General features: G+C 41.6%; 1 protein-coding gene and 1 long non-coding RNA gene across 11 annotated transcripts in view; one reads left to right on the top strand and one right to left on the bottom strand.

Moving 5' to 3' along the window:
• TTC27 (tetratricopeptide repeat domain 27) overlaps positions 1-4,194 on the bottom strand; it is a 138,493-nt gene extending 134,299 nt beyond the window's left edge. The window contains exons 1-2 of one of the 3 annotated variants that reach the window (XM_075412725.1): positions 3,997-4,194; positions 455-632 (exon numbers count right to left, since the gene is read on the bottom strand). In XM_075412725.1, coding sequence (XP_075268840.1) covers positions 455-632; positions 3,997-4,084 — 266 coding nt within the window. In that variant the 5' untranslated portion in view covers positions 4,085-4,194. Of the gene's footprint in view, positions 1-454; positions 633-3,266; positions 3,325-3,996 lie in introns of those variants that run through there. The other 2 variants (XM_075412726.1, XM_075412727.1) reach the window with 2 other exon arrangements.
• An 8,327-nt stretch (positions 4,195-12,521) lies between these two features.
• LOC142360452 (uncharacterized) overlaps positions 12,522-16,146 on the top strand; it is a 55,465-nt gene continuing 51,840 nt past the window's right edge. For all 8 annotated transcript variants that reach the window (XR_012763053.1, XR_012763058.1, XR_012763052.1 and 5 more), the window contains exon 1: positions 12,522-12,632. This is a non-coding gene — a long non-coding RNA (uncharacterized LOC142360452). The remainder of the gene's footprint in view (positions 12,633-16,146) is intronic.

The raw sequence follows: 16,146 nt of genomic DNA, 5'->3' as shown, positions 1-16,146 counted from the left end.
TTTACATTAAGAAGAGTAGAACAACCTTACTATGAATCAGATGTGGAAATACAGGCATTGCTCGGACAGTAACATTACATGGTACTTCAAGAAGTCAAATAAATGTAATACAATGTTTCAGAGAGAAAACTGTTAATAAATTGTTTGATGATACATGGCAACATGAATTTACATTGGTTAGCTTCTTTATATCAGCAGCTTCAGAGGTTGTCACTGTAAATAAAGCTAGTATTTTCAACAAACCCTCCTACTGCAACACTATCCAGTGAAAGAAACAATGATAATGAATAGATGTCCCAAGGGAATGGGAGGAACAACCTGAGAAATCTGTTTTTCTGTCAGAACAAGAATTTTGTAATCCTTACGTCACATATTACAAAATTTTGAAAAAGCCTTTTGTAAAAATGAAACATGGCCTCTATTACTCTTCCATATAATAAATGATAATTTCCACCTTTCCACATTATCGGCCTCTGCAGAACAGTCCAGGTACGCTAGAATCTGTTTCTCCAAGTAACTGTCAATGTTCTCCTCCGCCACAGAAGATGCGCTGAAAACATTCTGGATGACTGAATTTGAAAATATTGCCTCATATTTCCCATCAAAAATCATCTGCAATAATGATCCACTTTCTGGGGGGGGAAAAAAAGAAAAAGAAAAAAGAAAACAGAAATCAGTGTCAACTTTGAAACAACTTTGTCTTACAAGACCTATTCAAACCAAAACGTATACCACTACCCATTCAAGGAATGAATCTTCATTTACATTGCAGGAAAAGTGCAGCTGCACTGAAAGCACAGCAGTAGCAGATGTCACTTCAGTAAAAATAGATTTTACAGAACTTGTACTAATGTTACAATATGTTAAAATACAAACTGCCAAATGAATGTACAGCAAAAACTTACACTGAGAGTTCAGAGGAAATACACGGATGGCCTTTCAAACATGTACACTACAGTTATTGAAGACAACTTCAATTATCACAAGAGGGGTTTCTTCCTCCGAAACATTTTATGAGAGTGTGTTACAGTAAAATCCTATAGATAAGACAATAATCTCACAGACTAGAGAACCCTTTTAGGGAAAATGCAACAAAAAAATGGTTCAATATTTGCAGAGTTCAGTGAATAAATTTTCAAGTAAAACTGCAAAAACCACTCAGTCCTTCCTTTAAATGCTTGAAACATATCCCAAAGAATGGGCAGTACGATTTTATCTTTATAAAAGAATTCTTTTCCTGTGAGAAGTTTACTTTCTCAATAAGTCTGCATATGGAGTCAGATTCTTAGAAATAACTACTAAGGTGGATTTAGATCCATGAATGTTTCTCCACTGAAGCCTTTCAAGACAAACTGAGGTCATGAAATGCTAGACATCTAATTCCTAAGAAGCTTCAAACCCATCAAGTGGTTCTTGACCCAGGCTACAGCTTTGTTCACAGAAATTATCTTCCCTTCTTTCTTCAGATATGCTACAATGCAGCCAATCCAGCAGCTGTCAGAACAACTTCACCTGTTAAAACCTTCTACTCTTGCACAAAATAATTACCTGTCTACCTTCCAGCTGTGGCTACAACTCATGCAGATTTACTAACTGGTTTTAAACTAGCTGATGCAGATGCTGGTAACGGTGCAGACAAGGAAATGCAGAGGTCTGCATAGGACAGGTGCCTCAATATTAATCTGTGATTCCAGGTGGGATCGCAGCTCCTGTGCACTCACAGTTACCATAGCTACACTAATATTAGTACCCGAGCTAGCCAATTTAATGCTAGCACAGGTATTGATCCACACAAGCAGCAGCTATGCCAGAAAGTGAACCAAATACCAACACCAAGCTCATCCAGCTAAAACAAGTATTCTAAATCTCAGACACACAGGAAGAACGAGCACAGAAGCAACTTCACCAGCAGCAACGGATGACTTGCTGGGAATCGGTGACAGAGATAAATTAATTCTAATCTCTCTAGCACAGGCTGTTGACCACAGTTTACTTTTGTTCTTTACAACAACGATCAACTCAATGATGTAAGAGATCATTTGCGCTAGAAAACACTTTAAGCTCTACCTGGAAGGGCATATGCAGGCCCTGCTGACATCACACTCCCACAGAAAACAGAAATAACAAGAAACTTTCTTCAATCTATGCTTTAGGGAGACTTTCTTTCACCAAATGACAACTTCTTCATATTGGATTACAGTTGCCCAGACAGATGATGCTGCAGTTTGTAGAATAACTACTGACTATGAGTACACCAAAGAAGAACACTGAGGTTTTCTCTTTCCAGCAATACTGTAACACAACCGTAAACACGTAAAAACCTGTACAGGTTAGAAAGTTGGGCGGAGAGGAAGCTCATGAAGTTCAACAAGGGCAAGTGCAGCGTCCTGCACCTGGGGAGGAGTAACCCAATGCACCAGTACAGGCTAGGGGCTGACCTGCTGGAAAGCAGCTGTGCGGAGAGGGACCTGGGAGTGCTGGTGGGTGACAAACTGACCATAAGCCAGCAGCGTGCCCTGGCTGCCAAGAAGGCCAATGGCATCCTGGGGTGCATTAAGAAGAGTGTGGCCAGCAGGTCGAGGGAGGTTCTCCCCCTCCTCTACTCTGCCCTAGTGAGGCCCCATCTGGTGTACTGCCTCCAGTTCTGGGCTCCCCACTTCAAGAAAGATGAGGAGCTACTGAAGAGAGTCCAGCGGAGGGCTATGAGGATGATGAGGGGACTGGAACATCTCTCCTATGAGGAAAGGCTGAGGGAGCTGGGCTTGTTCAGCCTGAAGAAGAGAAGGCTGAGAGGGGACCTTCTAAATGCCTATAAATATCTCAAGGGTGGGTGTCAGGAGGATGGGGCCAGACTCTTCTTAGTGGTGCCCAGCGACAGGACAAGGGGCAATGGGCACAAAATGATGCACAGGAAGCTCCACCGGAACATGAGGAAGAACTGCTTCACTCTGAGGGTGACAGAGCACTGGAACAGGCTGCTCAGAGAGGTTGTAGAGTCTCCCTCTCTGGAGATATTCAACACCCGCATGGACATGGTCCTGTGCAGCCTGCTGTAGGTGACCCTGCTTCGGCATGGGGATTGGACTAGATGACCCACAAAGGTCCCTTCCAACCCCTAAGATTCTGTGAAAAACTGCTTTGGATTCTGTGTTTAGCTTCTTGTAAGACATTATACAAATTCAAGGTCACGGTCTTTAAATTTAGTTTAAAAATCATCAATAGGAAGGGTCACGTACGTGATGACCAAGAATCATCACAAAACCTACCATTTGCTCTCTACTGCAAGATACCTTTCTTCAACAACAGTCTTCCCCACATCTTACAGCAGCACACTACTTAAAAAGAAAGAATCCTAAATAAAAACCCCCACAAAACAGACCACAAACAGCATACGCAACTCTCAGTGAAAAGATTAAGACAGATCTGACAGACGTCAGTCACATCAACTAACATTCCTGGGCAGCACAATGATTAAGGTTAAATAAGTAGTAACATAAAGAATAGAGCGCGTCACGAGGCAGCCGCAGGCAGCACCGCGGCTCGCGGGCTCCCGGGTGCCGACACGCAGCGGGCGGCGGGAGCCTGCCGGCCGCCGGGCAGGGGCCGCTGCAGCCGCCGCCGCCCCACCTGAATGAAGCCCCGTCGGACCGGCAGGCAGCGGCCGAGAAGCTCTGAGGGGTGTCCCGGCGCGACGGCCGCTCCTCTCGCCTCAGCCCTGCCCCGCCGCTCCCGCTCCTCCAGGGCTGGCGAGCCCAGCGGGCCTCCCCCGCCCCGCGGCGCCGGCAGCAGCCCCCCGGAGCCCGGGCAGAAAGGGCGGGAAGGGGGAGGGACGCACACGACCGCCCCCGGAGCGGGCGCGGGTGGAGAGAGCCGCCAGCCGCGACCTCGGCTCTGCCCGGGGCCGGCAGAGACGTTGGTGGCTCCGGATACCCACAGCGACGGCCGCGCACGGCGGCCGGGCACCTTCCCCCCCGCCGGGCCGGCACCTCCCCTCACCTGCCGCCGCGACTTCGCCCTGCTTCCACTCCAGGGACTCGGCCGCGCTGAGGAAGCCCCTCAGCAGGGAGCGCTCCAGGGCCAGCATGGTCCCACCACCGCCGCCTGCCTCGCCCGCGACCCCCGCGCCGACGGCGTCCCCTCAACCCATGTGCGGGCACCGGCCGCAGGGAGCCGCCATGACACCGTCGCCGGGCACGCCGGGAGGACGCGGCGCCGCGCAGGCGCGGGAGCCGCCCGAGCGCGCGGGGGAGGCGGGAGGAGCCGCGGGGGCGCGGAGCAGGGCGTGAGGGGGGCGCGCGCCCCACGTGGGCGGGGCGGGGGACGGGCTCTGCGCCCCGCCCCCGCCAGGGGCCGTTGCCGGCGGGGCGGGAGGCGGGCCCCGAGGCCGCAGGTTGTGAGAGGAGCACGGGTAGCCGTGGGCACGCGTAGGTGTCCCTATGTGCCTGGCGTCTGCCTGCATAGAGTTTCCGTGCGGAGAAGCCCCCGAGATCCCCGAGGCAGCGGCAGGTGTTGGCTGAGGCGCCCAGCCCGCGGGCCGGGGCCTGGTGGCGGGGCCGGGCCACGCGTTGCCGTGGGCATGCGGCCCACTGATGCGTGGGGAGCACCCGTGTGTCCGTACGAGCTCGGTTCTCCGGCTTAGTGGGTGATGCGCTCGTTGTGTTTGCTCTCAGGCGACGTTTGCACAGGGTCGGGAGGTTAGAACGCGTAAAAACCCAGGTTTCAGCTGCATAGGTGAGAGAAATGATGGTGTTTCAGACTGAAAGTAGGTAAGAGAGAAAGCAGGAAGCATGAGCAGTAACCAGGCAGGACTTCTTTTGAAGAAGTGTGGTCTGTGTACCTGCATGCCTAAAGGTGGTTTGGGCACGGTTAAATTGGCTTAATGAGATTTAAGAGGAGGTGAGGACCATGCTTCGGTCTGTTCCTGTGTTTGTTTCAGCACCTGTCCAGACACCCGTAGGAGCATAATTCTGTACCTTTGTTTCTGAGCTCTTCATTTGCATCATGTGCGTGTACATCCGGAGGGGAGAAAACAGGCCATGCCTTCCTGCTCGTTCAGCACTGAAATAGTTGAAACAATAAAAATGTTCTCTCAGAGCTGCTAATGAAACTTGAAGGTAGTCAAGTCAGCAGCCAGAAGGACATCACAGCAGGGCGCAAATTCTTGATAAAGTGAATGTTCTGAAGATGACTGTCATGTAAAGGTTGTAAATCATTTTGATATTAGGTGCAGTGTGTAGTATCATGTAATATAATATTTGTCAATCTTAGTTATTCTTCAAAACTCAGAAGTCTTTTCATCATACTTCCATATGTAACATAATCGTTAAAGTTCGAGGAAGACTTAATGCAGCTTTTTATTTAGATGACTGTAATAGGTTATTGCCTGTTTGAGCTTTAATATACAGGCTGTTAATTTCAAATTTAATTTTTATCAGATTTATAAGACCTAAATGCAGCTAAATAAAATTGTTGCTTTTTCAAATACCAGCTATGGTATCTGAACTAGCAATGTAATGTCACCTTGCAAGGTATCTGTGCTGCCGTTTCGATGCAGTATTTATCTTCTGCTGCAAGTTTTTTTCCTAAAGCCTTTAGAAACAGATGATCTCTTTGTAGACTACCAAAGAACTGCTACCTGTAAAAGAAGATTTGGTAAGTTTAAAGTAATTATTATTAGCATAGACATTTATTATGCCATTTTTAACAATGAGCTGCTGTTTGTAAAAGCTGCTGTTATGTGAATTTTAAATTCATCCTCAATTCCCCGTGCCAGCTCTCTGGTACTGGTCAAGAAAGAAGCAACTGTGTTGTATACCATTTTTGAACAATAGTTGATTTGCTATTTGAGGAGTGAGGAAAGGGGAGGAATTGTTGAGGAGAAAACCCACTCATTGATAGAGCTGGATGAAAACTTGCAAGATTGTGTAACCAAACTTCTGCAGGTTTAAAGAGAATGTTTGGTCTATCTGGTGAGAGGAGGGGAGCTGCAAGGCTTGTACTGGGGAATTCTATCAGTTTCTCTTACTTTGCCTCTGTTAGTTCAGTCAAGCTATATCCTAGTAACCAGTTATTCTTGGTGACTTACCATGTTTAAGGTTACACCATCAAAAATGTACGTTAAGCTTGTTGGAAGCTTAGTGGCCCCCAAAAGTCATCAGCTAAATGTTCAAACTATATTCTTCAGTTTTGCTGAGTTAATGCACAGGCCCTCACTATAAGAAGAGAGATGGTCCTTCAGAAAGCTTCCAGCATACCTACAGCTTTTCCAGTTACATTTGCAATTCAGTAATAAACTAGACTTAGCTTCTTGAGGTGACAAAGGCAAGAGAATGACAATTATTATATAACTGTTACGGCCTACTAGTAATATATCTCAATCACAGTGACTTGACATATATTATAGCTGCTTCGCTACGTTCACCAGCTAGTGTCATATCCATTGGTTCTCTCAAGTCTGACCAGTTCGCCAGCTTATGCTCTTGCTTCCCCCAGACCCTGAGTAACACAATCAATGCTCAGTCAGTGAGGTGGAGAAGCTACACTTCTAATGGGCTAAAATAACAGCGGTTAGGAAATTCTTCTTTTCTCTTGAACAACTTTGTAAAGCAATAGGGGGGAGAGGCAGTGTAGGCCGCTGCACAACACAAGAAAAGAAAGAGTAATTCAACCCACTGTGAGAATGTACCGCAAAGAACATGGCCAGTTGCAAATAGCCCTGGGCAGCTCTTTGATACTGTGGTGACTCTCTGAAAGTGCTGACATCAATCTTCATTGACCATTTAGCAACTATTCTGTGCTACTGTCACTGTATCTCTTTTTGTATGGTACCAAAGATCAGTAAATAAGTGGACAAAGATGAAGTAGGTCTGCAATAAATATATACTCTGTCTGTAAGACAAAATTGTAAGATGTGAGGTGTAGTCTTCCCACTCTTTAATAGGTTAGTTTTTCATAAATTTAGCCATTCATTTACTGTTGTCTTTCCTGATGTCCATGACCATATATTTGCTGGTTTTTTAGCAAATGTTTCTGTTCCTTCTTTTTCCTCCTTTCTGTCACATCAGAACATACCTCATCTGAACTTCTATAAACTAATTCTTGCCTGGTTAATTAGCAGAAATTTGCTCTGCCTCAACTACATAACATCTGTGAATTTTCAGGTGAAGAAACCAAAGCTTATGTGAAAATAATTCAATTTACTGTTCAACAAAAGAAGAATTCAGAAATCAATCTTTCATTAAAAAGGCATGTCATAATATGCCTGAGTTTGCAAAGGGTTTAATGCCTTCTCAAATGAACTCACACAGAATCATTATCTCATGACGTCTTAGTTTTTGATACAGCAACATTGCCTGTCTTTCTTTGCTAGCTTCAAAAAAAGAGAGAAGAGTTTAAAAGGTGGTATTTTTTTTAATATTAAAGGGCTTTCATTTGTTGGATTCTCCTCGTTGGTCTGGAGAAGAAAGCCAAACAAAATAGGTTCCAATCACACTACATCAAACAGAAATTTTAGCTGGAACAGATAGAATCTTGTATTAAAGCTACATGATAACTTTAATCTCTTTGCTGCACTCAGTATCATGATTATATTTTTGAACACAGACTGCAAAAAGTGCATGGTCAACTGTAAGCAGAAATGTGTTTTTGAGAGCACCTCACATTGTAATAGACGAATGGATAGTTCTGGTTCTTGGTATGCATGTGTATCACAACCAGTTCAGGGCTGGTACCATGCTTCCACTGTGTCATCACTGTGAGACTGTGCTGGTATGAGACTGGTAGGTTAACCAGAAACATTGATTATGCCAAGCAGTAAACGATGAAGGAGTGATGAGTTTCATATTCTGAGAACCTAGCCGAATTGCTAGCATCTTGTCTTTCACCAGGGAACAGTGAAGCTCTTGGGTAGTCAGTTTGAATTGTACTTGAAAATCACTTACAGTGCTGCCTTTTCTGCTGGTCCTCCAAAGTTTGAGGTATCTCTGTGACTTTTGACCTCAGTAAGGTTTGGTGTGTGTAGTTAACACACACATTGACACCTCCCACCTTTCAATATTCACCAAATCTTGCTTTACAAAACAGGGATGACCAATGGTCCTCATTGTTTTACAGCATTTTCAAATGAGGTCTGACTGGCCTTTAGCAACCTAAAGTCTGCATTAAAATGAATTAGCAACCTAAAATCTGCACTAAAATCTGCTTTCATATTCTCCATAATGAATTTCTCCCTAAATAGTTGAAACTACGAGCTTCTTTGAGGATTGCCTGTCCTGGAAAGAACAAAACCAAGATAAATGTTCTCTCTCAAAACCTGCCTCAAAATAACTGTCAATATTTACTATATATTTATAATTTGACACAGTGGAGGATCGATGAGGTCATTAACAGTGGACTAGGATGACTCATTTCCCTGTCCTTCATGACTGTTTATACTGAGCTCTTCACTTCTCCTTACTGCCCAAAGAAGAAACTCTGACATATTCTGAGCAGGCTTCCAGAGAGTTGGAGGAAACCAAGCCATTCTTTTACAGTCCCCGAAGGTGACCAAAGGATCCTTCAAATATCGCAAAATTGCTGTGTACTACCAGCACCCATGATGCAGTCAAGAGATTTTTCATTCATTTTGCACAGTTGTTAATCATTAGACTCCACGAATATCAGGAAATTTTTTGGTGTCATTCACAATCTCTTTCTTTCCACAGACAAAACTCTTGGTATTGATAAGATCAGGATTTGATTTTCATTGACACGTGTAACTTACGCATACTCTCTCAGATCCTATCGTAAAAGTGAATGATATCTGTTATATTTCAAACCCCTTCCAGGTTTTCTGTGGCTAGTAGGATGAAAATAAGTTCCCATAGGTTTTCCAGCTGTTCTTCTCAGTAGCAGAATTGTGCCTTACTTTTGTTGCTGTGGGAAATTCTTTCTTCTTTCCATTGTTGTAGGTTAAGGAACATTCTAGTAGGGTTATGACTAGAGAGCACATGATCAGAAATCACTTTTTGTATCTTCATGTGTGCCTGAGCTCTGCTGATCTAGAACGCATCCATTTTGTTCAAAGGCTGGCTGTAGCAATTATTAATAAAAATAGATTAGGAAATAGCAAGGGATTAGTCCATGTCTACATGTTAATTTATGTTCTGCCACAAAATAAATTACAGGTCGTTGTGACAATACGTTGAGCATGAGAGTAGGAAAAATACTCGTACTGTCCTCAACCTGTTCACTGGAGAGAGAAGCAGTTGCTTTAGACTTATGTTGTGTCTCAGAGGCAGACCTTTTCTTGTTCAGCTTTATGAATACAAAATGATCAAAGGCAAAACAGTTCTTTTTTTTGGTCCTTATTTAGTCTTGAGTCTTGGTTTTAGGATATTTGTCTGAATTGCCTAAGGTTTTATTTGGCTGTGTGGTACCTCTGGCTTTGCTGGTAGAGCAGCCTGAAACAAATATGGTCACTTTACTAAGGATCAAAAGCTAGCTAAAACCAGATTTGCAGTAACAAATTTAGGAAAAAAAAAAAAAAAAGAAAAAAAGCTTATCAGTTTTAAGAGGTGTGGGAGTCTATTAAGAGCTGGAGAATACTTTTGTGTTTGTATGGATTCACACATCCCAGAGTGGCTTTGAATTGTCTGAATCACAGGGCTGCATCATAATGACTCATTCTCACTTCATTCTGACATCCCTGCTGGGAAAGAACTGCTGTCTCTTACTTGTAGCAATTTCAGTTTGCACATTTTTGTGTTCTCCTTCCACTGGAGTTTTTGTTTTTACAGACATCTACAGTTGAGATTGCCTTCTTCAAGAAGACAGGTTCTGTTTTGCAGGTGCAGTAGGTCATTTATTTCTGTATTAGAAACAATTAGTCACCCCTCCAAATGGAAGAGGAATATAAAACCCTATCTAGTGTCTCTAGGGGGCTTTGCTATAACTGAAGTCCCTCCCATGTCAATGCACAAGAGGACAGTAACACAAGCACCAGTTGCAGATTTATACTGTTTGTGTACACATTTCCTTTATACATGTAACATCTAAACTTTTTAGAATAAATATGCTAATCCTTATAAAACAAGCAAGTGAGCAGCCACTGAAAGAAAAACCCTTCTAAAATAAGATGAGCAACCAGTGCCATGAATTCTTTGTATTCAGTTCCACTCAGCTCAGAACTATCCTGCCTGGGATGAAATGGTACATATACTGTGTTTTTCCCCACCATGGATCAGTTCTAGAATGAGTGAACCAGGAATGGCTCACAAAGAGTAGATGCTTCATTAACCATAATGTGGTCTTCTAATCTCTCTGGACATGGATGAGACATTGTGTTTTCTGGGCATATTTCCATATTTATGATGGGGTGGGTAGAGGGGGCACCCAAAACATCCTTTTTCCAGAAATTGTGATTATTTATTTTGCACCCTCTTATGCTTATCATCTTTTATAACATTGGTGACACAGTGGGTGATTTGTCCTTCCACAAAGTCATTAGAATTGTTACTCACTGCATTTTTCACAAGGACTTCTCAGGTGTGTGTTAATATTACCGCCAAATTCTTGTCAGCACACTCAGGCCAAGAGCATATGACTGTTGAGGTCTGGCAAAAGTCCTGCAGGATTTGCTTCTAAAAATTGATAAGCCCATACAGGATGAGGAGAGATCAGGCCAAAGAAGCATAGTGATGGTGCCCTCCTGAATAAAACCAACTTTCTTAGAACTTCCAAGGAATAGGTTTTGGGTCTCTGCTGCTACCTGTGTCTTGACAATATTTTCGTATCTTCTTGTCCAGATTTTTTTTATTTTTAAACCTTGTGAACCCATGCCTTGCCTTTTCTTATCCAGGAAATTGAAGCTTAGGTTATTTGATTCAAGTTTTCCTTTGGAGTTGGCAGTAATTCTAAGGCTGAGGGCCAATTCATCGTTCCCATCCTGGATGCTCACATGCCATTTCAACCTTTAATGCAGTTAAACTTTGTAAAACTGTTTAGCTAGGTTTTTTCCGTTATTGTCAAATAATCCTGCTTAGAACCCATTTCCAAATTCTTTTTTTCAGCAAGAGCTTTTTGGAGTGGTGAAAAGGCATTTATACATTTATGCATTACATTTTAATGAGTATTTTTTAAATTACAAAAATCAAGTATGATAACTGAAGATGTCCGCAATGCAATTGAGTGAATGTGTCATCACAGGGTCTCTGAATGCTCAGAGACAAATTACTTAAGATTTCTTGAATCTTAGGGACAAGAGGTTTTGTTTTGGCTTTTTTTTTCTGACAATGGCTAAAGAGTTAGGGAACCAGGAGGTTTCACTTAAATTTCTTAGCTTTATTTTTTCTGTTAATAATTCTTAACTTCTTCCTGGTTTCTTTCTCAAATTTTGCTCTTTTCTTTGCAAACTAACCTATGAGAAAAGAGTTAGGATGGTGTTTAGTCAAAAAAAGAGAAGCCTTAGGGAAGCTCATGATAGCCTTCCCATTTGTAAAAGTTGCTATAAAGAGGATGTACAGGGCACATGCCTTCAGCACACACATTCGGACTTCTGTGGTCTTCTGAGGGTAGGAATTTTGCCTAAATCATCTCCTGACCTCCCCGATGCCGCTTTTTCATTGTAATTTTGTCTCAAGTTTTTCTCTGAACCTTGAATCACTTTGATGGGGGAAGGCTACATTCACATGTGGTGGCTATGAAATACGCTTTGCAGCTGTACTGGCATAGAAACAACTTTCATCAGTACAGAGCTGTACTGGTCTGTTCTGTTGAAGATGTGGTCAGGAAAAGGGAGACAAGATCTTTCTATAGATAGTTGTGATCTGATAAATGAGCATGTGTGTTGCTTAAAAATATGTGTTCCATTTGCAGTGCTGCTCAACCATACTTTACTACTTTTTAGTCTAATGATTTTAGACAAATGATTCAAAGCATTTAGTCAAAGACTTCTCAAAAATATACAACAATAAAGAAGAACTTTTCCCCCCTCTTCTTCCTCTGCTCTCCTCTTTTAGCTTGTTATCTCAGTCCCTGTTCTGCCCCCAGGCAGAGCTCCAAAATAAATAGTCAGTCTCATTGTGGGAATGACACTTGCATGACCTTACAAAGACTAGGTAGAATTACAGAATTGATTGGAAATTGCTGCTGCTCTTTTTTTGGTATTTTTTAAAGTTATGTATTATTCAGACGTAATGGCATTAGGTGTTTCATCTACTAAAATAATGCATTATTACTTTTCTGTAAACTTAGAAAGGTTATCAACAATTGTGTGTTACTTTCCTTCTTTTCTGTAGATAAGTGTATTTTTTAATAGCTGAATTTGGATTGCAGAGGCGACATTGAGACTAAATGGCATGGAGCCAGATTCAGATAGCATCACAGTGTGGTATAGGTCAAGACTAAATTAAGTCTGGCTTCTAGTGTGAACAGATTCTCCTCTAATGTCATCTCTTTGCTCCTGACATAGAATAATAGCTATTTCTATTTACATCTCATTTTCAAGCCATAAAATATCTATGCTAGTCCTAAAAAGGGAAGAAAGGTACAGGATAAAGCTAGCGTCCTTGCTATAGTCGAATTGTTTCTGGAAGAATAGAAGTAGGTGTGGGGACTTCATTTTTGTCCCGCTCTCTTAAAAATGAATCATTAAGGTAAGATAAGGCTTATATCTTTTAGTTGCCTAGTTAGTGTAGCAAGTCATGTTGGTCTATGTTGTGAAGCCCTCCAGTTTTCTAACTTCAATGAATGTGCTGCGGGAATTTGGTATGTGAAAACTGAGTTTTGCAGAGACTATAGGTCCTTGTTAGAGAAGTTATACCTAGCTTATACTTGTAAGTAATTTTGTGTCTTGATCTTTTTGTTTTTAAATATGTAGTAGAATCACAAACACATTTTTCCATCTTCTAGTTCCTTATCTCTCCTTGCAGCGATTTTCTTCTTAGAGTCTTGTTGACAAAGTCACAAAATGTATTCTGTCTCTCTCTCTGTTTTTAAGAAGCCATACTGTCCTCCATTTCTGGCAGTCAAGTTCCTGGTCTTTCCAGGTTTTCAGTAAGTTATTTGGGAACTATGCTGCTAGTTTTGTTCCATAGTGTTTCTATCATCTTCTCCTTACTGCTTATTGGGATTTGTTTTATATGCATGGGATCTTTCATCACCATTTTTTGGCATGTTAACATCTTGAATTAATTTAAGCAGATGAAAGAGATCAATAGGTAAGGTCTTAAATATTCTTGATAGCCAGATGCTCCTATATTTTGCATGCAGAAATCTTCCAGCTGCTGTCAGGTTGACAAATGAACTGAGTCTTGAATGTGTCCCCTGTTTACTTTAATGGCCAAATGTTCAGGTATTCCAAACCCCATGTTCTGTCTCTGTATTGAAGTTCCTAGGCCTGATAGCAGGGAAGCTTCATATTTATTGGTTCAGTATACAGTACATTTCTGGTTTAGTGCCATCAGAAATAATTACCTTTAAACATTAGTATCTTCAGATTTAAACTCCAAATACAGAATCTTTTAACTGCTTCAGACTTGCACAGGGAGCAGTTGCAGGACGAGGAGCTTATTTCAGTAGCTGGCTTTTGAACCCTAGAACTGAAAATATAATTCTTTGTCACCTGTGTTACCTAGAATTATTTTTTAAATTTGCTATAATGTTGCTATAAATCAAAACTGTCTCACCTTTTTGCATATACAGATATTTCGGCTAGTCTTTGATAATATTGCATTATTCTAACCTTCGCAAAGAAGCTTAAAAAAATCTATAGCAATTACTATATTCTCTGATATTATTTATGGTAAGGACTGGTATCAAAATGCACACACTGTCCTGCTGTAGGAAGGTCCCACACACAGAATGTACAGAGTACCTGTTGTCACAATGTAAAGCCTTGAGGTTGTTGACACATAAATTGGAAGGTAATGCAGCATGTGGGACCAAAATTTAGAAGGCATTATGAACTATGTTATCATCATACTACTAGAATAATTGTAAAATTCAAGACATTAGATACCATAAAGATTTTATTGTTGTTTAATGGCTTAGAAATACAAAAAGAGGGAAATCCCACAGGTCTAAGCACAGCCAAAATGTCTGCCAAGGTGCAATTTGGAAAGATGCCATTTAACCTGCAGGAAAAGATCCTGCCAGAAGCTTGGACTAATAACAGAGTCTTCAGACTCACTGCCTAAATAAATAGACTTTACAGCCTATTGGATGATGACGATACATAAAAATATATTAACAAATCCCAATAATGCAATAATACCAACATCTTAGTCCTTCATATGATTGAAAATAAACACACAACATAAGGGAGCAAAAAGAAAGTATCCAGCCCCTGTTCTTGCTAGCCTGATTTCCTAGGGAAAACAGATCTATGCAGTTCTTGTCTTGCTGACTGTCCTCATTTAATACATTCAGAACCCAGTGGCCATGTTCTGTGAAACTTAAACAGAGGCATAACTTTTCTCTAAGATTATTAAGTTTTCTCTTGGTGCTTGAAAAAGCTGGATAGATAAGGAGAAGGGGAATGTAACAGCCCCAGTTAGTGTGTCCTGCATGAAAACTTTTGTATTATTACGTAACAGAGAACTCGGCTTTCGGAGGTGAAGGGGGTGGGAGTGGGGGACCATTAAATGCCCTGAGAGCAGAAGCAGCTTCAGTTGGAGCTTGCAGTCAGCTAGACACAGATCAGTTGGAAGCCAGGCCTCACTAACTCTTGTGTATGCAAAACTCCTGATACATCACCATGATCCTTAAAATGCTCACAGCACACAAACTTGGAAACTGTTTACTTTTCCCAGTAAATTCTTCTATCTCTTAATTTGTCTTTATATAATGTAGGTTTTGTACTTACACCTATTACTGCTTTTTCAGTGTCATTGTATCCTTGTACCTCTAGACTAAATTCTGCTGCCATTGGCAATGCAAGCCACTGTCATAGTCCACTTTTGTCCTATACTGCAATTAGCAGTATCATTTGCTTTTATCACAAGCTTACATTCAAGTCTCCATCAATAAAAATTTGTAGCTTAAAATCTCCACATTTCAGTTCTGAAACAGAATTTGTGACTATAACTTGTGCTGATGTCTTCTGGGGAAGGAAGAGGAAGATTGGATTCTGATGTACTGTGATTTTCTTTGGAAAGTTTTTCTGTGTCTGTCATTGTCATGCTAGTTGTTGTCAATGTGTTTCAGGCTTTCTAACATGGAGGATGTGTTGCTTTGCTTCAGGTTACTAGCACAGTCTTGAGAAAACATTTCTTAAAAAAATACTAGTGAAAGTGTGAGAGGGAGAGATGAAAGGGGAAATTTTCACTGTCAAGTTAGATCTGCCCAAATGCTTAGACTGCAAGTAGGACCATGATTTTCTTTTAGTGTCTTCTTAATTTCTCTTGGGATGCAGTATATAATCTTACTGAAATACCTTTGATTCATAGCAGGGCCTAACAGGAGTTTGTGGGTAAGATATGTAGTATTGTCGATGGACTTGCAAAGTTTATAATTTAAACTAAAAAAAATTGGGGAAAAAATGAAATAGTCCCATTAAAATACTCTCATTGCACCTGCCCTTGCAAAGAACAGCTGAATGTTGCCATTAGGTTCAATGAAATTGAGAGTTGCTGCTGCCACAGGTGCACCTTCATAGTGATTCCCAGCTGCAGCAGCACTGGCCCCTTCCTTTTCATATTTAATGTTTTGTCTGGACTGAGGAAAACAGCTGCGAGTTTCTGGAACAGTTTATTTAAGGAGGGTATTCCTGTTGCTCGCTGTGTAAGGGGTCGCAGTTCTAAGTTACAATTTTTAAAAAGCCAACAGGAAGGATGGGGCTTCAGCCTCTGGATGAGTGTTTGAGGCCAGAATCTTCTTTTTTGAAACTATTTTCAAATCGCACTTTAATTTAAAAAAAAAACAGCTAATAATTTTCAGCAGTGGTAACAGATTCAAGCCAATCAGAAATAATAACCAGTTATAATAAATAATAAAAATAATATAAATATAAGAAAAATAATATAAATATAAGAAATAATAACCAGTTATAGAGAGTCCAGCGGAGGGCTACAAGGATGGTGAGGGGACTGGAGCATCTCCACTACGAGGAGAGGTTGAGGGAACTGGGCTTGTTCAGCCTGAAGAAGAGAAGGCTGCGAGGGGACCTTA

This window comes from Opisthocomus hoazin, chromosome 2, assembly GCF_030867145.1.
Source record: "Opisthocomus hoazin isolate bOpiHoa1 chromosome 2, bOpiHoa1.hap1, whole genome shotgun sequence".
NCBI classification, from domain to species: Eukaryota; Metazoa; Chordata; class Aves; order Opisthocomiformes; family Opisthocomidae; genus Opisthocomus; species Opisthocomus hoazin.
This window is presented reverse-complemented; position numbering and strand designations above follow the sequence as displayed.